The 23,931-nt window shown below is 41.4% G+C and overlaps 1 protein-coding gene and 2 non-coding genes across 15 annotated transcripts in view; all 3 read right to left on the minus strand.

Annotated features, from left to right (window-relative positions):
* Positions 1–6,890, minus strand: part of LOC148850831 (inositol-pentakisphosphate 2-kinase-like) — a 51,496-nt gene extending 44,606 nt beyond the window's left edge. For 11 of the 13 annotated variants that reach the window (XR_016099555.1, XM_088946382.1, XM_088946378.1 and 8 more), the window contains exons 1-3: positions 5,749–6,876; positions 5,513–5,636; positions 5,299–5,416 (exon numbers count right to left, since the gene is read on the minus strand). Coding sequence is in view for 12 of the 13 variants with exons in the window: in XM_088946382.1 (XP_088802508.1) it covers positions 5,299–5,416; positions 5,513–5,529 (135 nt within the window). In the remaining variant the exon portion in view is untranslated. Of the gene's footprint in view, positions 1–5,298; positions 5,417–5,512; positions 5,637–5,748 lie in introns of all 13 variants that reach the window. The other 2 variants (XM_088946384.1, XM_088946379.1) reach the window with 2 other exon arrangements.
* Positions 6,891–21,877: 14,987 nt separating this feature from the next.
* TRNAD-GUC (transfer RNA aspartic acid (anticodon GUC)) lies at positions 21,878–21,949 on the minus strand. The gene has a single exon. It is a non-coding gene; the product is annotated as a tRNA-Asp (tRNA).
* A 119-nt stretch (positions 21,950–22,068) lies between these two features.
* Positions 22,069–22,140, minus strand: TRNAD-GUC (transfer RNA aspartic acid (anticodon GUC)). Its single transcript has one exon. It is a non-coding gene; the product is annotated as a tRNA-Asp (tRNA).
* Between the last annotated feature and the right edge of the window lie 1,791 nt (positions 22,141–23,931).

Genomic DNA, 23,931 nt, shown 5'->3' on the forward strand with positions numbered 1-23,931 from the left:
ATGATACAGAGACAGGTAAGAAGGTTTTCCGACTGAACAAGGCATTGTATGGTTTGAAGCAGTCACCTAGAGCCTGGTTTGATAGGTTTAGATTAGCCCTTGGAAGGTTTGGTTATGTACAGGCCCAGTCAGATCATACACTATTCATCAAAAGGGTGGAGTCCTCTCTAACACTACTAGCAGTATATGTTGATGATATTGTGGTGACAGGAAATGACAATCATGAGATTGAGTCCCTCAAACAGCTCCTTCATCAAGAGTTTGAGGTGAAAGATCTTGGTGCACTACGGTACTTTTTGGGTATTGAGGTTGCTAGATCCAGGCAGGGGATTTTTATCTCTCAGAGAAAATATGTTCTAGATCTGTTGGCGGAAACTGAAAAGTTGGGTGTCAAGCCGACTGATACACCCATCGAACAAAATCACAAGATTAGTGCAGAGGGTGGGGAACCTCTTGAAGACAAAGTTATGTTCCAACAGTTGGTTGGAAAGCTTCTATATCTCTGCCTCACTCGGCCGGATATCAGCTATGCAGTTAGTGTTGTTAGCCAGTACATGCACTCCCCTAGAACTTCTCATCTTCTTGCGGCAGAGAGAATATTAGCATACTTGAAGAGATGCCCGGGTAGAGGTATATTGCTCAGGAACAATAATCACATGAGGGTGGAAGTCTATACAGATGCCGATTGGGCTGGAAGTGTTGATGACAGAAGGTCTACCTCTGGATATTGTGCCCTGGTGGGAGGTAACCTTGTCTCTTGGAGTAAGAAGTAGAGTGTTGTTTCCCGCTCCAGTGCTGAAGCGGAATACAGGTCAATGGCTAATGGAGTGGCTGAAATCTTATGGCTGAGGTCACTACTTGAAGAGTTGGGTATTGACTATGAAAAGCCCTTAATGTTGTATTGTGATAATCAGGCAGCTATTAATATAGCCCACAACCCAGTGCAGCATGACAGAACTAAACATATCGAAGTTGATCGACATTTTGTGCGAGAAAGGGTCACATCACAAGAAGTGTGTCTTCCATACATCACATCTAATATGCAGCTCGCAGATATCCTCACCAAGGTTGTACCAAGGAAGAAGTTAGAGACAGACCTATCCAAGTTGGGCATGATAGATATCTACTCCCAACTTGAGGGGGAGTGTAGAGAACACTGATGTGGGCCCCACTGCATGGTCCCCCCGTGTTCGTAGGACAGCAGTGTAGTTATTTGTTTCAGTTATAGTAGTGTCAGTTTGAGTCTGTTTGTTAATTCAGTTGTTATTTATTTCAGCTTTTATTTACTTTATTTATTATATAAGTACCAAGGGCAGATGTGTCCTTTCCATTATGTACTAAACATAACCTATAAATATTAAGAGAGTGGCGGCGGCAGATTAGTAAGAATCTGTCCCTCCTTTCAACAACTTGTGTTCTCTTGTTTCTCTTCTATTTTCTCTCCTTTCTTCCTCTTTTTCTTCTGTTTTGCAAACCTAAAACCTATTAGGATTCAAGACTGATTACAGTCTTGATCTTCTACTGATTCATTAGAGGGATGTTACCAGAAATTGAAATTAAATCATTTTAGGACTCGAGGAAAAGTTATGTGATGAAAGTGGGAGTCCAAATGTTAATAAAAAATTAAATTAAACAATTTGGGTTTCCAACAGCCCCATCAGCAGATTATGTCAAGCTCAAGTATTCCCTTATGTGGTGCTTAGATTGCCATGGAAAAGGAAAAGCGAGATGGAAATAGAAACCAGATTCTCCAACTTACCAGATTCTGGGTTTGGATGAAAAAAAAAGTGCCAACTAAAATCTGGGAAGTAGCAAATATTAGGCGTATTTTCTTTCTTTCTGTTGGAAACTGGCTTCTGCAGTCAGTGAGTCATTTTGCTTGTGCAAACCAAAATCCAATCCAACCCCGTCACATAGGGCCTGGAATAGGTTCTAGATCCAGATTGCTTCCAATTCTGGAGGCCTGATAATAGCTCTGTTGGTACTGAGCATAATATGTCTTGGCCTAGTAAAGACTCATGCTAATTTGCTATCTTTTTTTTTGTAATAAAATAAAATTCATTAAGATAAAATTTAACATTTGGAGGAATCCTCAATTGTTTAGCCTTTTTCACTAAATGATCCAACTAGCAGAGCCGCTCCCTAATATCATATTAGCCCTATAAAAACAATCTTGTATTGTCCTAATTGAAAATAATCATCCAAGTTTTTAATTTTTAAATTGGAAAGGAGACTATCAAAGAGGTTTTTTTTTTGTCAAAGGGTTTATTTCAAACACATGGCAATTCCTTTTATGCAAAACTTTTTTCCATATAGAGGATAAGGAGGAGGAACATGGATGCTCCCTTTGAGCTAGAAACTTGCCATGTACACGTTTCTTGGATCGTTTAGGGAAGCTTGGTAAACAACCTGACTAGGAAACCTGTTCCCACATGCTTACATATAGGGATTGGATGTTTTGGCTCAGATCTGGGGACACAGGGCTACTAGATATGGTTTGGGTTCCTTGTAACTTACCATCATTGGATGGGTCCCACCACCTATGTATATAAAAAACAAGTATGATTATATCTTTAAATCAAATTCATGCATTTTTTTCAGAACATTCAGAAAGATTTAAATAGAACTTTTGACAACCATCCAACTTTTTGCTTCAAAATTTGGCATTTTAGTTAAGAATTTAAGCTGATTTTTTGCACAGCTAGTCTTCAAGGTAGGACACAATATAGGATGGGTCGTGATCAACATAATCTATGATGGGTGGCTCGTAATAAGACCACAACCAGTGATAGGTCCTTTGTCTCCATACCCAAGCTTTGTCATATACATTTATGACATTTTGTGAGTTGATTGTAATCAGTTATAACGTGATAAGTTTAATAAAAGAGTCCTTGGACGGGTGCAAAATCGAGTGGACACGTGGCAAGCAAGATTGTTGTCACAGGCAGGGCGTACAACTTTGGTGCAAGCGGTGGCTCAAGCCCTCTCTATTTACCAAATGACCACGGGTCTTCTACCTAAAAAAGTCTAATTGAAAATGGAGGAGACGAAACGAAGCTTTTGGTGGCATGGAAGAAGGAAATTGACTGCAATTGCATGGGCAAAGATAACCAGTCCTAAGGAAGAGGGTGGGTTAGGTTTAAAGTCTATGGAAGAACGGAATAAAGTTTTACTGTTTAAACAGTTATGGAGATTGATGAATGAGAAAGAAGCATTGTGGGCCCGAGGCATACGAGCAAAATATTTGCAGAACAAAACATGGTATGATGCCAAACCGGCTTCGAATCATTCACTTTGGTGGAGAAGTATCTTAAAAGTAAAGGAGAAACTGAAAGATAATTTCATTTAGAAGATAGGAGATGGGGAAGATGAAGAACCATGGGTACCATTATTAACGGATGGCATACCCAAAGGGAGAACAGAGGACCAACTCCAAAGACCACGACTAGAAGTAAAAGAATTTGTTAACAGATCAAGGCCTTTGAAATAGAGAGTTGGTGAATAGATGGTTTGAAGAGGAAGAGGGTGAAGCTATCCTAAGTCTGTTACCCAGTCGAGTGCAAAGTAGTGATCAGCTACCGTGGAAGCCAGCACTAGGGGGACAATATAGAGTACAGTCGGCCTATAGAAGTCTTTGTGGACATTGCCACAATTCCCCTTAACTAAAGATAAACTATGGAGGAGGAAACTAAGGAATGAGAAAGAATGTGAGGTGTGTGGAATGAACGAGGAAACAGAATACCATTTGTTTGTGGATTGAACGAGGAAACAGAATACCATTTGTTTGTGGCATGCCCTTTTGCCCGCGCCATATGGTTACAAGCTGGAATACTTCAGCGAGAACTCATTAATGGTGATAATCAATGGATGGCAACAAATAGGCGGAAAAAGCAGATCTATTGAAGAAGTGGGCAGTTTATGCAAAATTTATTTGGGAGAAGCGCAACAAGCTAATATTCAACGGTGAATCCATCAACCCTTGTCACTTCACCCATGGAGCCAGCAATATTTAGCAAAGGTTGGATGACAGTCCAACCACACAACCAAACAACACAAATAGGACGCAACACCAAAAACATCTTAATGCTGATCCTGATTCTTATGTTATATCACTGATGGATCATCTGTAAATCATCTTGTAGCTTCTGCAGCCTATGTTATTATATCTCCTCACAACTCTTTTGTTACAGCAGTAAGATGCAAATGTAAAGCTCGGCAACAGTACATGTAGAATGGTGGGTGATATTCCACGCTATGCACAAAGCTCGTCAACAGGAGCTGTGTAAGCTTGTGATATGTACAGATGCACAAAACATTGTAAATAGTATGCACACAGAGCAGGGTAAACTGAAATGGAAATGGGAGGAACAGGCTATGTGGGAACAGGTTTACTTTTTGAAATCCTTTTTTGCTAAGTGTATCTTTTTGTATGTTCCTAGAGCTAAGAATAGTGTGGCGCATGAGTTAGCTTCTAGGGCTAGATTGTCTGAGCACAGTCAGCTGGAATTTCACGATGAACCTTTTGTAACCTCTCTAGGTAAGCAATGAAAGCTTTTTATTGGTTTGCCGAGCAAAAAAGAAAAAGTCAGTTCTGGACCTGTTACTGGCATTTGGACAGCTTTATCAAATGACAGCTTTACTGAATCTGTTGCATTTTGATAAAAAATTCTGTTGCATCCACCTTTACTGAACAGCTTTCTCAAATGACACAATGTCCCGTTACTAAAAGCAATGAAAGCTTTTTGTATGACAAACATTGCTCCAAGGATTTTATTCTGCTTGGGAAATTGTGATTTCACTGGTCTGTCAAAGCCACTATACTACAGGAAAGGCCATTTTGGGAATTCTAATGAAATAACAAGTGCGTTTTAGTAAATAAACAGTACTTTGCTTAAAGACATAAGAGGCATATTCCTTCAGAGTTCAGACCCGAGAGTGAATGGGACCCAATTAACCCACAATTGGATCGAGTTTTGACATTTTTCCTGAAAATTGTTGCGCCCTCTTCTCTTTCTTCTTCGTTTGGCGAACATGTTAGGTTTGGACTTTAGGAAGCGCATAAGAAGAGAATCTTGATCTTTCTCCTCACTGAAACTGAATGAGCCGTGCTCCTCGATGGCAATCTCTTTTTGTGTAGTGCTTTTTAGCTTTCCTACTTTTTATATGTTATAGGCATTGACCAAGTTTTTAATGGGCCATTTGCCCCACTTTTCAACTCATTGATATTGAGATATTTATCATTTACCATCATCAAAGAGGAAATCAAAAGCACGGAATTTAATCGAACGGTTGACGTACAAAAGAAGGAGATGATCCTTTGTAAGCAAGCACAAGATTAGCCGCTCCTTCGCCCCTGTAAATCCAATCCGCTGCATCTCTCTCTTCCAAAACCAGTTCCGTGCATTCAGTCGGAAGCCTGCAAGCCAATTCGATTGTCCTCATCATAAAGAAAGAGAAACAGAGTAAATAACAAACAAAATACACAAATGAACAATGATTCTTCGTCCTTAACCTCGAAACCTCTTGCATCTCCTTCCGAAATCAAGGAGCGATGAAGATTTCACTTCGTGCTCAAGAAAACCCTTAATTCCTCTTGCGCCGTAGAGAAATTGGCACCAACCAATTAACAGCCCAATCTTAATATAAACACGACATGAAGAAGGGAAATTTAGCACAGCGACCCCTCAGAAGTTAGAATTCAGAAAGTATAGAGAGTGAGAATTAAAAAAATAAAAAATAAAACCTGACCTTCCGTATTCGTGTTGCTCTTTACTCTCTTAAGACTGTACTGCGAAGCGAAAATTTTCTCTACCTTTACGTTAATTACGCGGCGGGGATGTGCTGTGGGACGTTGTGAGAGGAAATCTTGTGGGGGCTGAATTGAACTCGGAAACGGTAGGATCGTCTGTTTTGCCTCTCTGCACAGCTTTCTGTCCACCCAATTAGGAAGAGACAGCTGTCCCTAAACATGAGATCTCCTACCCGCCTGCGAAGGTAGACACGTTCCCTACGTCCCTCTCTTCCTCTCGATGGGCTACTCCGTCGTCTGCTCTGGTTTTAGAACTTCATCCCACTCCAGAAATAGAATCACCATGTTCTTCGAAATCCCACTAGTGGAAGAAGAAACCGAGGCAGGGATTTCCGGTGATAAGAAAGTGGGAGGCAGATTTTATGTCAACTCCATGTCCGGTATGATGGAGCATTCTTTGTCAATCGTTGAATCAATCCATGAAGGGGTCGCTGATAGCGTTCGAGTCTTTTCACCAGCTGAAGAACGGTGGGTTTCTTCTCCGACGGGATAATGGTTGTTTTCCGGTGAGCCTAAGCTGGAGATCTATGACTAAAAAACTTAACACTACACCCAGAACTCCAGAAGTTAGAAAGGAGAACAGACCAACAAACACAGCGAACGGAAAACATTTTTAATGCCAACGACACTCACAAGTTGGAAGGAACAGACGCTGAGATCGCATTACCTAACTAACACAGACAAGTAAGAAAAGAGCTGGATACAGAGAGAATGACTGGCAGGAGAGAGAGAGAGAGAGAGGGGCCGGAAAACAGACCACCCTATCCCGGAAAAAAAATGACGGATTATTTAACGTTTAACACGTTTATCTCAACATGCACCATGTAGCTGGTCGCGGACTCGCTCACAGTAGGAACTGTATCATTTCTTCCGCTTCTTCGTCGGATGGGAAATTGGGAATGGGTGAGTGTATTCGATTTCGCAACTTCGCATTGCCATCGACCTCCGATAGACTTGAAGTCTTGAACGCAATTTCGTAGGAAGCCTAACGATTTCACAAAATCAAAGTGTCCTAATGGGGAAACTATAATTTTTTCTCATCACTTTTTTCTAAAAATGTCTTTCCCATATTAACATCCATATCCACATTTATATATCTATCCATCAATCTATATTCACCTATCTAAAATTGTCTTTTATCTAGCGCGATCTAGTCAGTCCTACCTGGCAGGGCCTCGCTTCTATGTGGCAACAGACAACATGGGAAGGAGAAGATGAAGGATTCCAAAGGAACTCGTCCGTCAGGAATACTCCAATGCTTAAGTTAGAACTCGGTGGAAAGTTTAGAGAGTAGTAAAGGAAAATGAGCTAAGAGTGGAGATGTGCACTTTTCGATTACCATTTGCCCCTTGGAATTCGGGGTCTTTATATACTGATGCTCTGTCAAATCGGGTGTAACTGCCTCTAATTCTCTGCTATAGTCGTTATTTGCCAGGCTGATTCGATCGGTGTAGGTATCCGTCATAGAGTACGGTCCTATTAGTTGAGGGATGTTGTGCATAGCTGGCGTGCACGATGCTACCTGATGTTGAGACATGGGCGTAGTCCTCTAGACTGGCAAGTGCTACGCCGCCAGACAAGAGACGTGGGAGCAGTCTGACAAGCACGGTCTTATCGAACAAGAAGTTTCCCGAAGACTCCGGGTTACTCAATAGCGAGCTCCTTTGTAGCGAGCTCCCTTATAGCGAACTCCTTCGCAGCGAGCTTCCTTGTAGCAATCCGTTCTGTAGCGGGTTGTAGCGAGCTGTTCTGTTGGGGTTTCAACGAGCTCATTACGCCGAGTTGTGGCCAAGTTGTCATGCTGGGTTGTCACTTACATTGAGTCATATCCACGTGTCCCTTAGTTAGGAGGTCGGGTCAAATCACCATCTAGTGATGGGTGATGGGTGGATTTGACCCATAATTTAAACTAGGTTGACTGATCGCATGATGTATACGCACGGATGTCAGGTGATTTCTGGATTTTTCGGGTGCCAAAAAACGTGCCAAGCTGCCTTCAATTTCGGAAAACGTGCAACCAGCTTTATTTCAGTCTCGGAGGATGTGAAACCGACTTTATTATAAGCCGTTGGATTTGCTTTGATCGAGACCGTTGGTTTTTTGGGCATAGTGGCTATAAATAGGAGGGCCCCAGGCCTCATTTTCTTTACACCAACTTACCTTTAGGTTGCCTTCTTCTTCTTCTTCTTCTTTTTTTGCAAGCTGGACTAATGCCTTAAGATTCTTGCAGCCAACATGTCTGGTGTGGATGCACGTCACCTGTTGTCGAGCAACCAGAAGCGTAGGGCGAAGAGGTCGTGCCCCGACCAAGCGTCCACTTCTAGGGCTGCCGAGTTCAAGGCTACGGACCTAGCCTTTGTTCCGTCGCTAGAGGTCCCACCTGTGCCCTTCGAGGGAGTAGCCGCGGGAGGTGGCGAAGAAGAAGAGGTCCCACCCCAGGAGCAGTGCCCTCCAGTCGTGCGTTCTGGCCCCACTGTCTTCCTACGATTTTCTACCGAGGGGAGGGACGAAAGCGTCACCAACTTCCTCGTGGTCTCGCGGAGGAGCCGGCAGGCGATTGGTAATGAGGAGATCACGGACTGGGTCGGGATGCACCCTAGGCAGCTCTCCAAGCTGGCGTTAGCTCACTGCATGGTGGTAAGTGTCTGCTTCTTCCCTTCCCTCCCCCCTTTGTTCTTCCTCCCCTTTTTTTGTTTTTACTTACCTCGGCTTTCTATTGGCAACTGAACTCCGCCATCCACGTACACCGAGGTGACCAACATAGCGAGCATATGCCCGACCTGTATGCACCTGGGTTACTTAAGTTGAAGTCAGTTGTCCCTAACGGGTCCAACTTGTATACCCGGACGGGCTATGCATCATAGGATTCACACTCGAGCTGCCTATGCCATTGGTATTAATACTTAGCCTATGCCGATGAAGCGGTTAGGTCTTATACGATGCCAGGGTCTTCGTTAGCTCGGCGTTTTAGCCCTTGGGCTGGGGGAGTGACTTATGGTCCACTCTCAAGGAGTTCACCCATGCCATAGAGGCGATTGGGTCTTATAGTGTTAAGGTCTTCGTTAGCTCGGCACATTGGCCCTTAGGCTCGGGGAGCGACTACGGTCCACCCCCTTCTGGAGTTTGCCCATGCCGAAGAGGCAACTGGGTCTTATAGTGTCAAGGTCTTCGTTAGCTTGGCGTATTGGCCCTTAGGCTCGAAGAGCGACTTGTAGTCCACTTATATGCACCTGGGTTACTTAAGTTGAACTTGGTTGTTCCTCACGGGTCCAACTTGTATACCCGGACGGGCTATGCATCATAGGGTTCACACCCGAGCTGCCTGTGCCATTAGTATTAATACTTAGCCTATGTCGATGAAGCGGTTAGGTCTTATACGATGCCAGGGTCTTCATTAGCTCGGCGTTTTAGCCCTTGGGCTAGGGGAGTGACTTATGGTCCACTCACCTAGAGTTCGCCCATGCCATAGAGGCGACTGGGTCTTATAGTGCCAAGGTCTTCATTAGCTCGGTGCATTGGCCCTTAGGCTCGGGGAGCGACTACGGTCCACCCCCTTCTCGAGTTCGCCCATGCCGAAGAGGCAACTGGGTCTTATAGTGCCGAGGTCTTCGTTAGCTCGGCGTATTGGCCTTTAGGCCCGAAGAGCGACTTGTAGTCCACTCAACTCAGAGATTATAGGTAATACTGCTTTAAGTTGACAATATTCCATGCCCGAGGTACTTGCTTCTCTTCTAGGGTTTCGAGCTCGTATGTTCCTTCCCCGAGCACCCACTTTACTCGGTAGGGTCCTTCCCAATTCGGCCCGAACTTACCAACACCGGGCTCAGGTACCATGACTTTATGAAGAACCAGGTCTCCGACGTGGAGGTTCCGCTTTTTGACCTAGGCGTTATAGTACCAAGCTACTCTTTGCTAATAGGCCGCGGTCCTAATGTATAAGAGGTCCCGTACCTCATCAAGTAGGTCGAGGTTGGTGCGTAGCTCGTCTTCATTTGCTTCGTCATCGTACACTTCTAAACATAGCATGGGAACCTCGATCTCGGCTGGGATTACTGCTTCAGTGCCATAAGTGAGGTTGAAGGGAGTCTCGCCTATGCGGTCTTTACCGTAGTTCAATAAGCCCATAGTACACTAGGTAGCTCGTCTACCCAGAGTCCCTTAGCTCGATCGAGGTATGCCTTCAGTCCGCGAAGAATGGCTCTATTCGTGAGCTCCGCTTGACCGTTTGCTTGAGGGTGTGCTATTGAGGTGAAATTTTGTTGAATTTCCATATCTTTGCACCAGTTCTGGAATTTAATATCCTCGAACTGCTTACCATTGTCAGAGATCAGTACTTGGGGTAGTCCAAAATGGCACACTATATTCTTACAGAAGAAGTTATGCACATTCCGCGTTGTGATCGTTGTGAGAGTTTCAGCTTCTACCCACTTAGTGAAGTAATCAACTGCCACCACTAAGAACCTCCTCTACCCTGTCGCTGGCGGAAATGGTCTAAATATATCGATCCCCCACTGTGCGAAAGGCCACGGGCTTGTGAGATACTTCAGGTCGGCGGCAGGCTGGTGATGGATGTTGGCATGCTTCTGGCACTTGTCACATCTTCTGACGAGCTCGATCTCATTTTCCTTCATTGTTGGCTAGTAGTATCCCTGTCGTAGCACTTTTTGGGCGAGAGCCCTGCCCCCCAAGTGTCCACCGCACAGGCCGTCATGAGTGTCGCGGAGCACAAGCTCGGCTTCGGAAGGTTGCAAGCAACACAGATAGGGGAGTGTGTAAGATCTTCGGTACAGTCGTTCGTCTATCATGACATATTTGGCCGCCTGACACTCTACCCTTCTGGCGGCATTGCGATCTGCAGGGAGGGTCCGATGTAGTAGGAAGCTCGCGAGCGGATCAATCCAGCTCGGCTTTGCGACATGAGCGACCTCCTCTGCCCCCCCCCCCCCCCCGAGAATGCTAGGCCGAGGCAAGTTCTTTATATACACGGTTCTCATGGTATTATCACTGGTGCTGGCTAACTAGGACAGGATGTCGGCCTCAGCGTTCTCAGATCTCGGGATTTGCTTTATGAAGTGAGACTGGAAGTTGAGCAGAGTCTCTCTGACTTTGGCTAAGTAGGCGATCATGGTTGGCTCGCGAGCTTCGTATATCACCAGTGACTTGGTTGACCACGAGCTGAGAATCACTACAGATGATGATGTGCTTGGCTTTCACTTCATTTGCTAGAACTAGCCCGGCTATTAACGCCTCGTACTCCGCTTCATTGTTGGATGCTGCGAACTCAAAGCGTAACACATACTCCAGTTTGACCCTGCTTGGCCCATACAGAACGATTCCAGCTCCATTGCTCTGCTGGTTGGATGAGCCATCCACGTGAAGGATCTAGGGATCCTCATCCCAGGTCGGGTTCAATCTAACTAGGAGAGAAGCCGCACTGGTTGCTACCTCACAATGCTCGAGCTCAACTGGCCTGGGAACCTCGGGCTCATCCGACCTGGGGGCCTCGGGCTCGACTGGCCTAGGGACTTCAATGCTGAAAGTGCATTCTGCGACAAAGTCAGCTAAGGCTTGGGCCTTCATAGCAGTTTGCAGCTTGTACTAGAGGTCGTATTCGCTGAGCTCGATGGCCCACTTTGTCAACCTACCAAAGACCTCGGGCTTGAGCAAGACTTGCCTCAGAGGCTTGTTGGTGAGGACGATGACAATATGAACTTGGAAGTACGGACGGAGCTTCCGAGCTGCGATGACTAGCGCATACACCAACTTTTCGATCTCTGGATACCTTGTCTCTGCACCCTGCAACACTTTGCTAACATAGTAGATAGGTCATTGGACCCAGTCTACTTCTCTTATCAGTACTGAGCTGACCACCTCGTCACTTGCCGAGAAGTACAACTCCAAAACATCACCCTCCTCGGGTCAGGTTAAGATTGGGATACTGGCGATGTACCTTTTGAGCTCGTTGAACGCGAGCTGACACTCTTCGGTCCATTCAAAGCCTTTGCTTTTAATTGCCTTAAAGAAAGGCAGGCAGCGATATGCCAATTTGGACATGAAGCGACTCAGAACGGCTATATGGCCATTCAGCCTCTGAACCTCCTTCAATTTCCAGGGTGGTCTCATATCTAGGATAGCCTTAATTTTTTTAAGGTTAGCCTCAATGTCATGCTGGTTGATGATGTACCCTAGGAACTTACCTGAGGCGACACCGAAGACACACTTGTTTGGGTTCAGTTTCATGTTAAACTTACGCAGAATTTTGAAAACATAATGCAAATCTTTTATTAAATCATGTGAAAACTGAGTCTTGACAACCATGTTGTCTACATAACATTCTACTTTCTTGCCAATCAACGGATCGAACAACTTATTTACAAGTCTTTAAAAAGTAGCCCCGATAATTTTCAGTCCAAAGGGCATGACCTTGTAACAGTACATGCCTAGCTTGGTTATAAAAGCTGTTTTTTCTTCGTCGGTAGGGCCCATTCTTATTTGGTTATAGCCTGAGTGGGCGTCCAAGAGACTCAACAACTCGTGCCCTGAGGTCACGTCCACCAGGCGGTCAATCTTGGGGAGCGGGAAGCAATCCTTCGGGCAAGCTCTGTTCAGATCAGTATAATCGACGCACAAATGCCATTTATCGTTGGCCTTCTTTACCAGGACTGGGTTGGCTACCTAGCTCGGGTAATGGACCTCTCTGATAAAGTCAGCTGTGAGGAGCTTCCCAACCTCCTCGTCAACTGCTCTCCAGTGCTCTGGGGCTAAGTTGCATTTCTTCTGTCTAATGGGCCTAACTACAGGATCGGTATTTAGCCTGTGAGTGATGATGCTTGGGTCTATGTCGGGCATCTCTGTCGCGGACCATGCAAAAACATCTAAATTTTGAAGTAAAAAACTTACCAGTTGAGATCACAAGGGCTCTTGGACTGAGGTGCTGATCTGGAGTGTCCGAGTTGGGTCCTTCGCCGAAGTGGGCACGGAAACAATCTCTTTGGTAGGTGCAACTCGCTCTTCGCATTGCTTCATAGGTCGCTCTAGCTCGAGGTCGTCGGCCACCTTGGTTTTCCCTTTGAGGGCGGCGATGTAGCACTTGCGATACTCGAGTTGATCGCCTCACGCTACCCCAACTCCGAAGTCCATGGGGAACTTCATCGCCAAATAAGAGGTGGGGACCACCGCACGAAGAGCATGGGTGATGGGCCGACCTCTTATGGCGTTGTATGGGGAGAGAGTTGCGACCACCAAGAAGTCGTGGTTGAGCCTCACTATGCTAGGCCAGGTGCCGAGTTCCACAGGTACTATGATTCTCCATAGGGGCTTAACTTCCTCTCCCCTGAATCCTATCAAGGGAGTACTTGCGGGCTTGAAATAGCTCTCTTGGAGATGAAACTTGTTGAATTCTGCCTTGAAAAGAATGTCTATCGAGCTATCGGAGTCAACGAGGACACGCTTGACTTCGAAGTCATTAATCCTTTTACGACGAGCACGTCATCATGGGGGTAGTGGACCCCGTGCGCACTGTCCTCAATGAAGAAGATCGGGTCTTCTGTCTTTGGCTGCTTCAGGGGGTTCTGCTCCTCCCTTCCGACCTCTCGAGCTGAAATCCGAGCTGCAGCCGAAGTGCAGCCCGTGACGATCAAACCTCCGACGATCACATGAATAGTCCCCCAAACTGGTCTCTCTTTAGGGGGCTGTTGTTGTGGCTGCTTTGCTTGCCTGCTGCTGGGCTCGGGAGCATCTCTGCCCTGCTCCCCTTGCCGAACTGCTTTATTATTATTATTTTGTACAAAATTTCTTAAGTATCCGCGACGGATGAGCTCTTCTATCTCGTCACGGAGGTTCTTACAATTCTCGGTACTATGACCGTGATCTTTATGAAAACTACAATACAAGTTCTTATTTCTTACATTAGGGCCCCCTTTCAGCCGGGGTGGCCACTTAACATACGGGGCATCTTTGATCGCCATAAGGATCTCGGCCCGCTTTGCGTTCAGTGGTGTGTAGTCAGTCCTTTCTGCTGGAAGAGCTCGAAAAGGTTGTCCTGGCCTTGCCCCCCCCCCCCCCCGAGCTGGGTCTTTTTTTTTCTTGTTGTCCCCTTGGATCGAGGACTCACCTTCCCTTTTCCTTATCTCTGGCACACTTTCAATTTTCTGGTTGATCTCCTCCTCCGTCCCTATGAATTGGTCCGCGAACTTGAGGAACTCGGTCACAGTCTTGGGCCGATTGACCACCATGTGCCACTTGAACTTTTTATGTGCGATGCCTCTCTTGGCTGTTGTAAGCCACACTGTAGGGTCCAGGTTGGGTATCTGTAAACAAACGTCATTGAACCACTTGATGTAACTCCGGATGGGCTCTCCTTCCCTCTAGACTATGCCAAAGAGACTCTCCTGGGTTCTTGGGCATCGCTTGCTGGTGACAAAATGAGAGGTGAAGACTTACATGAACTGCACCCAGATTTTTATTGACCCGGGCACAAGGTTCTTGTACCATGTGTGGGCTACCCCTTTGAAAGTGGTGGAGAAGGCCACGCACATGCAGGACTCATTGGCCTTAGCCAAGTGCATCTGCGACTAGAAGGCATCAATGTGGTCATTTGGATCGAACGATCCGTCATACTTGTCCAAGGGAGGAAGTTTGAAGTCCTTCGGCATAGGGATGACTAGAAGTTCTGGAGACAGGGGGGATGAAACTGAGAGGAAAGGAGTGGCTTTTACTTTGTCCGAGCTCACCTCTTCCTTACTCTTTAGCTCGGGCAGGTTGTGAGTGGCAGTTCGGTGAGTTCGGCGGCGTCTCCGCTGCTTTGTTGGCTCAACATTAGTACTGCTTGCTTTTGTGTTACCGAGCTCGATGGGCCCAAGAAGGGGCTCGAACTGTTGCTGACGGTTATGAACTGAAGGGCCTTGTTTGCAGTCCGCGGCCAGGACCTCGAACTGGTTCTCGATGAGCGAGAGCTCGAACTGTGAGGTCCAAGGCGACGCGGGTCTGACTGGCTGAGAGGCCCCCGACCTGACTACAGGCTGCGAGGTGGGGGGAGTAACTTGTCTTTCCCTCCTGCCATGGGATGAGACTTGGCTTCCAAGAGGGTTCTGAGTTCGGGAGGTCTCTCCTCGGTGGGGGAGATGCTCGTTGTGACAGCGGGGCTGGGCCTCCGGTGCAGCAGGGTGTCGAGGTGGAACTTGTTGTTGATGCTGAGGCAGCAATGGAAACTGTTGTTGGTAGACGTGGTGGAGCATTTGCTGCTGGTATAGCTGGAATTGGTGGACCTGCTGCATTTGAGCTTGCATAGCTCGCATGCAGTGTGCCAGATTTTCTAGCTATTTCTGTCCAACCATCGGGAGAACTGACGGTTCTGCAAAGGTCACCTCTACCGGCGAAGGGAGCGGAGCATTTACTGGCGCCATAACCTGAGGCGCGCTCAGGGTAGGGACTTTGTCAGCAGAGAGGGGTACAGTGAACTGGCCAATGCAGATGGTAGGGAGCCGAGGTCATTCCCCGGAGGTATTTTGGTCAGCACTTCATCCGGCATTGCTGGAGGAAGCCATTGAAGTCTTACTGAAAGTTACGGTGTTTGGTAAGAGGCTTTTTGAAGCGTTTCCCATAGACGACGCCAAATGATGTAGCGCGATCTGGTCACACCTAGTTGGCAGGGCCCTCGCTCCTACCTGGCAACGGACAACACCTAGGAAGGAGAAGATGAAGGATTCCTGGGGAGCTCGCCTAGCGGGAACACTCCGATGCTTAAGTTAGAACTCAGTGGAAAGCTTAGAGAGTAGTAAAGGAAAATGAGCTAAGAGTGGAGATGCGCACTTTTCGATTACCAAAATTACCTTTGCCCCTTGAAAATCGAGGTCTTTATATACTGATGCTCTATCAAATCGGGTGTAACCGCCTCTGATTCTCTGCTTCAACCGTTATTCACCAAGCTGATTCGATTGGTGTAGGTATCCATCGCAGAGTACGGTCCTGTTAGTTGAGGGACGTTGTGCAGAGTTGGCATGCACGACACCGCTTGACGTTGAGACATGGGCACAGTCTTTTGGACTGGAAGGTGTTGCGCCGCTAGACAAGAGAGGTGTGAGCAGTCTGATAAGCACGGTCTTGTCGGACAAGAAGTTTCCCGAAGACTCCGGGTTACTCAATAGCGAACTCCTTTGTAGCAAGCTCCCTTGTAGTAAACTCCTTCGTAGCGAGCTCCAATAGCGAACTACCTTGCAGCAAGCTGTTCTGTAGTGGGCTGTAGCGAGTTGTCTTGTGGTGAGCTGTTCTGTTGGGGTTTCAGCGAGCTCATTACGCCGAGTTGTGGCCAAGATGTCATGCTGAACTGTCACTTACATTGAGTCATATCCACGTGTCCCTTAGTTAGGAGGTCGGGTCAAATCACCCTCCATCAGAAGTATTCTCTGTTTACAAAAAAAAATCTATATTCACCTATCTATGAGTCCAGACCGTGCGATGCGAAGGCTTTTCTTAATTGAAATTATGGAAGAAATGAAGTTTCTAATTGGCCATTTCATTATTTTTAGTTATATCTATTAATTTTTATTTTTAAATAAGTATCTTTTTAAAATCTACTATTTTATTAATTTTAAATTAAACTTAAATGGGTTTTATTTTTATTAATTATCTTTGAAATGCATGGGCCTTGCTAAATAAAATTAAAATATAAAAAATCCTTAGGCTGCATTTGTTTTCCATGTAAATGAGAACAGGGTTTGTTTTACACTCTCGTTTGAATTTCTACGTGTTTGTTTTTAGTATAAGTTTTATATTGAAAACTAATTTAACTCTACTCAAAGTGGAGTTTTATATGGATAATCGATCTAAATACTTACATTGATTTTATCGGTGTAATTTTTTACAAGCACAAACTATACCTTTTTCATTTTAATTTTAAATCAATGTACTTTTACTTGTAAAAACTTTACACTAAGGCTCCATCCGCTTTTTGTTAAGTTATTTATTTTCCACCATAGACTTTAATCGAGTAAGTGCATTTACCCATGTACTTTTATTTCCCTTATAAATAAGGCAATGACCACTTTGGCTATAAAAAATCAATATTAAAAGGGGCATTTTTGTACCATTCAAGTAGTGGCAACTTTCCCCACAAGTGGGAAAATTATTTACCCACCTAATAAGTGTTACCCAGGAAAATACTTTTCCTGATCCCCCCATGTATCTGAAAAAAGAACATGTATTTCTTAGTCAATGGGAATCAAAATCCCATTGACCAACTTTCCCTCCTCTCAAAATCCAGAAAAAAGAACGCCCCTAAAAATAAACACAAAAACCTTTACGCTAAAAATAAACGCAGCTTTAAGACATTTCCATTTAGGAATAGATGCTCAAAGTCCAACCCAGTTATTATTTTTGGATTGTCTAAATTCATATTAGTTTATATTATTTTTAGTGGATTTTAAATTAAGTTTATTTTTATAATTGAGATACTTTATTATTTTTAATTGGAACCTAAATGGTTTTTTAAATTTTGATAATATTTCTTAATTATTAATTTGACTAATATTTTATGTATATTAGTTGTTGTTAGAAAATTTTGCATTAGTTTTTAATATTTTAATTCACTTTATATTAACAAAATTATTTTTTATTAATTTTTGAACTTTATTATTTTAAGATAATTTAATTTAAATTTAATAAGGTTGATTTTAAATCACTAACTTACTAAATTGATTGAGCTATTAGTTAATAAGCTAATTAAATAAGTGATTAAATTATCAATTTTTATTATTTTTGAAGATCATATTAGAATTATATACAAATCCCGCATCCCTTTCTTGTCTGATTTGGGGTCAAAAAAATTCATCGTCCAAACCCCATCCCCATTTAAGATGGGAAAAAAAACCTATTCCCATTTGAGACAAAGCACATTTGGAGATTTATACACATACCTCATCATATCCCCCATATGCCCCTCATTTGGGGCAAAAATATCCCCATCCTTACCCCATCTCTATTTAAGATCGAGGAAACCCATTCCATTTAGGCCCCAAATTGCTATCCATAAATGATGATATGGACAACTAGGTTTTTATGTATATAGAATAAATTATAATTAGTTAAGTTTGATCAATTTAATTATTCCTTTAATCATTAATTATTATGTTGCTAAATAACTTGAGTTACATTTAATTATTTAATTATGTAACTATTCATTTTTAATTATGTAATCAATTTTTAGTTGTTTAACATTTTTTCCTTTTATTAACCTAAGTTAGTTAAGATAATTTTATTTTAAGGTTTAATTTTTATTAGAAGTAGCAATTAATAAGTATTATAATATAATTACTTGCATTGAAGTTGTTAAGTTAGTGAAGTTAAATAAGTTTGTTTATTAAGATATCTAACTTAGCTAAATTATTTATGATAAGTTTTTATTTAATTAAGTTATTTAATATAAGTCAATTAATCAAGCCTAGTTAATTAAGTTGAATAATTTAAGTTAATTAGTTTAACTTATTAACTAAGATTAGCTAATCTGGTTATTAACTAGGACTTTAGAGATAAAGAGAGAGACCTATAATCAAGCAACTGTTCACATAGTGGTTTATTTTTTTTAATTTAGAAAAATCACAAAATGTTTAGGGGGTCGGAAAGCCAAGAAAAACATTAGATGGTGAAAATGGAGTCCGCATCTCCTGCCCACGAGAACTCTGTCCATGTTTATCTCAGCCATACATAGAGAACATCTCATCCTCTGCATAGTATTATGCAGGGGGAGATGTTCCCAATTCACAGGGGGTAGTGTATTGTGAGTAGGCCTGGGCAAAATTCTTGTGAAAATGTGTGTGTGTGTGTGTGTGTGAGAGAGAGAGAGAGAGAGAGATTGTAAATAAAGCATTAGATGGTGGGAATGCTATATAGTTTAGGCGTTTTTCTTTTTCTTTTTTTTTTATTCAAAATTTTAACAGAAGGTTTAGGTAATTGGAAATGTGAAAAAAGTTAAGGGGAGAGAAAGAACATGAGGATAAAAACATTCTAGAGAAATTTTAAGATGACTACTTGGGAACTTAAGATTAGAGAGAGAGAGAGATTGTAAATAAAGCATTAGATGGTGGGAATGCTAGATAGTTTAGGCGTTTTTCTTTTTCTTTTTTTTTATTCAAAATTTTAAGAGAAGGTTTAGGTAATTGGAAATGTGAAAAAAGTTAAGGGGAGAGAAAACGTGAGGATAAAAACATTCTAGAGAAATTTTAAGATGACTACTTGGGAACTTGAGATTAGAGAGAGAGAGAGAGATTGTAAATAAAGCATTAGATGGTGGGAATGCTAGATAGTTTAGGCGTTTTTCTTTTTCTTTTTTTTATTCAAAATTTTAAGAGAAGGTTTAGGTAATTGGAAATGTGAAAAAAGTTAAGGGGAGAGAAAACGTGAGGATAAAAACATTCTAGAGAAATTTTAAGATGACTACTTGGGAACTTGAGATTAGGGTCTCATGGTTCGTTTAACCAAAGTGTAGGCTCTTTCTGAAACAGAATCGGTACCACTCGTTAACCGGTTTGATTATTCAGTTTTTTGTTTTTTTATATTTACAATATATTATAAATAATATATTATATAATGCATTTATATATTTATATATAATATAGATTATATATATATATATATATATATATATATATAATATAAAAATATATACCAGTCGGTTTGGTTAACTACAGTTTTTTTAGGTTGATCGAAAATTAAATTGGTCCTTCTGTTTTTCATAAATATTGAATTGATTGGTTAGGCTTTCTTGATTCAGTTCATCCTTTTGGTTTTTGATGATAAGGGTGTCAATGAACCAGTTTTGCACTGGACTACGTCCAATCCAAAATCAATTTGGACGGATTGGACAGGCCAAAAAGATGGTGGATTGGATCAATCTAGTCTAAAATATTAATTAGATTGGACCGGATCTTGTTTGTCCATAATAAACTTATATTGGATTTAGTTGGATTATGCCAATATCCGGTCCATTGATATAAGATAAGAATATAGGTGTCAATGGACCGGGTTTGAGTTGAAACCAATCTAAATTAAAATGAATTTGAACAAATTGGACAATCTGAACATTGAATTGGGCCGGTCCAAAATGGTCCAAATTATTCATTGGATTCAATTGGACCTAGTCCATTTGTACTCACATTGGACTAGATCGGATTGGACCAAATCCAGTCCAAACAACACCCCTATAATGTTGAACACCCCTACTCGAGATAGGGGAAACTAGGAGAGAGATATTTTACAAGCTGATAAAATAAACCCAATCTAGTTAGGTTGGGAAATTGCTTAATTGAAATCCACCAGAAATACTTGAAAACCGACCAATTCAAGTCGAATTGGGTCGTGTTGGTCGATTTCACCAGTTTGATTAACAACCTAGTTGAAATTAATTAATGTTATTTTTGTATTGTAAAAAATTATTAAAATAGTATATAAAATATAACTAAATATTAATTATTTAAAAGGTTAAAATATAAAAACAATTGTCTACTCTTATGAGTTTTTATTGTTTAGCTTTCTCTTAACAAAGCCTGTGCATCGCACAACCTAGGGCATTTTAGGCTTTAGGCTTAGGGATGACAATTTCTACCCTCCCTAGTGAGTATCCACCAATACCCACCTTGATAGGGTGCTTTTTTCTTTTTTTTTTTTGAATGATGGGTTTTGGGGCAAGTTAGGTTTTGGTGTTCTACAACACATACGTTATGAGTAGGGTACAATATTAGGGGTTAAACCCAACCCCATTAACCAGCATATCGTTGGAAAGCAAATAAATTTTATGTCCTAGGTATTAAATTTAATATTATTTTGAATTAGATGTAAAGGATAATTGATAGTTTATGTTTTTTTTACATCTTAATCAAATAATTGGAAAATTTATTGTTTATTTATATTATTTTACTTATTTATTGCTTTTATATAACAAGAAATAATAGAAAATTAGATGCGGGTTTTTTGTTGCCATCCCTACTTGGGGTAGGCTTGGACATATTGAGCTTTGTAGCTCAATTTCTAAATAGAATAAGTTGATAATTATATATATATATATAATTAAATTGCATCGGATCAGTACCCGAGGCCTCAACCTAAGCCCAATCTACGTTTAGTTTAGACTTGAGTTTTTTTTTTCAAGCCCATCTTAATGTTCAAAAACTCAAACCCACCCTGTGCAAAAACTTTGATTGAACTGAGTCGGGCTTGAATTGGATACACCCAACTTGCACCCCTAGCTCTATTGCCTGAAATTGTTTTAACAAAGCCCGTGCACCGCACATGTCCCTGTTAGTTTATACTATTATTACATAAATTTGTTATTAATTTTGTAAAATATTAAATTATTATTAATTTGAATATTATGAAATACATTATAATTATTTTTTACTTTTTACAATTTTTAAAAATTTCTTACATAATTTCGTTATTTTAACTATTTAAAATTTAGTTGTCTTAAAAGTTTTGCTATTTAAAATATTTAGTTATTTACATATTTAAAATTTTTGTTATTTGATTTTTATTTATTTTAAAGTGATTACATAATATTAAATATGTTTTATTTAGGATATTTAGTTATTGAAGTATTTAAACAATATTTTAATATTTTAATGTTAAATTTTTTATTAAATTGAATAATCCATAAAATTATAATTTATATTATTAGTATATAATTTTGTAATAAATTTTATAAAAATATAAAATTATTAATAATATAAATATTAGTAAAGTTATTAATAATATAAATATAAATATTAATATTAGTAGTATTTATTAAATTTTATATAAATATAAAATTACTTATTAAGGAATGTCACACGTCACTCCCAATGAATGGTACGATCTGCGTGTGAGGAGCAGATCCGGTCTCGATCTACTCACCCTCAAAAAGAATTTTTGATGATCTTTTTATGATTTTCAGATTTTTTTTAATACCAAAAAGTGAGACGCCGTTTCCGGGGATCGAACCCGGGTCACCCGCGTGTCGCTAAAACAAAGTAAAATTATTGATCTACTCACTCCCAAAAAGAATTCTTGATGATCATTTTACGATTTGCTAAAAAAGTGAGACGCCGTTGCCGGGGATCGAACCCGGGTCACCCGCGTGACAGGCGGGAATACTCACCACTATACTACAACGACAATTTGCGTGTCTTGCTAAAATAAAGTAAAATTATTGATCTACTCACTCCCAAAAGGAATTCTTGATGATCATTTTACGATTTTCAGACCTTTAATCTTTTAATGCTAAAAGAGTGAGACGCCGTTGCCGGGGATCGAACCCGGGTCACCCGCGTGACAGGCGGGAATACTCACCACTATACTACAACGACAATTTGCGTGTCTTGCTAAAACAAAGTAAAATTATTGATCTATTCACTCCCAAAAGGAATTCTTGATGATCATTTTACGATTTTCAGACCTTTAATCTTTTAATGCTAAAAAGTGAGACACCGTTGCCGGGGATCGAACCCGGGTTACCCGCGTGACAGGAATACTCACAACTATACTACACCAGAAATAAGTATTCCCGGTCCCTCTCATCTTAGATATTCTCGAATCTGTTTTTGTCAATTTTTTAATTTGTTTCTTTTTTTTTTCGCAATAGAAAAAACTCAGAATGAAAAAATCACCAGCAGATATTCTCGAATCTATTTTCTCTTCCTCTTGCAATACCCCACTCAAAATTCACTGATTTGAGTTTAACCATGGAATGCCTCCGACTGGGCTGATAAGCCTCAAAATGCAGTTTGGACTTTGGAGAAGTAGATCCATAATTCCATATACATTCTACACCCCCTCCCAAAATTTGAAAATGGCTGAGGACCAACAGTGGCTAATGACCATGATTTCTTGTTCAACTCTGTTCCTTGGTCAGTCATCATCCCATCCCCTGATACAAATATAAACAATAAACATTTTTTTCTTCTCGGGTTGCTGGCATGAATTTCAAAAGCTGAACGTAAAATCCCTTAATCTTAATTTTGTTAGCTTTTGATAAAAAAAAAGAATAACAAAGGAAGAGGAAGTAATGCAAGCAAGGTTAATTGTGAGAATGCCCCAAAATTCACATCAAACACACTATAAGTCAGCAGTAGCACAGTCATGGGTGGTAAGCCACTGACTTTTGCGAACTGTGTTTCATTGTTCTGGTTGGATTACTTTTTAAGACAAATTATTGTCTTTTACCGCACTCATTAAGCATACTTCTCCATTTTATGTCTAATTTGGGTTACTTTTTCTCTAATAAAATTTCCCTACCGACTTTCTTTTACTGCACTCATTAAAGAATGAATGAAATAACTCGCACTTTGCCCGCCCGCACGCGAGAAAGCCCCACCGCGTGCATTGTGTGGGGATGGACCGTTATGTGATGGATGGGGCAGTCTGAAGGAGTGTCAGATGTGGAAGGGGTGGGGGCCACAAAGATCTTTCGGCTTTATATGAAATAGGTGGATTCGTCGTCATTCGTGTGGGAAACCGGAAACAGGGAAAGCTCTTTACTTGACCCAATTGCCAATTGGACCGTGGGAATTCTCTAGCTCCAAAGTACAGCGGGAATGCATCTTCACCGTGAATTAATATTAAATTCACGGACAGGATGTGATTTATAGGGGGCTGAAATTCAAAATTCTGCATTGTGTATTTTTGTAATAATTGTGTGGGTCAAACAGAATACAGTCGTTTTCATGATTAGAGGGTTGGCGCTGAAGACGTCGTAAACAAGTTCAGAACTAGATTTTGAGCCATGATGCGTTTCTGTACTTTAGAGGAAAACCAAGATTAGTAATTTGCTTAAATTGATTCAGTTTGGCTTCCATCAAGAAAAATGATGACTCGTTTTCCTATAGTCGTTCTTGTAGGTTTTTCGAATTTAAAAGATTTAAAGACATTGTTGTCCTTGTTCCAGGCTTTTGAGTCCTAACCAGAGTTAATACCTGCGTTGTTTTGTTCAATTAATATAGGGAGAATGACCAATCGTCCCAGAAAATCATTCTTAGTGATGTTTGTATGGGTTTTCAGAGTTTTTTATTATCAAAATTATGAATTCGATTATAATATCGAAAAAACATCATATAAAAAAAAAAACACTTACAATTAATCAACTGGCATAATAAAGGTAA

Source organism: Nelumbo lutea, chromosome 5 (genome assembly GCF_056320005.1).
Source record: "Nelumbo lutea isolate HS-2025 chromosome 5, American lotus-T2T, whole genome shotgun sequence".
Lineage (NCBI taxonomy): Eukaryota > Viridiplantae > Streptophyta > Magnoliopsida > Proteales > Nelumbonaceae > Nelumbo > Nelumbo lutea.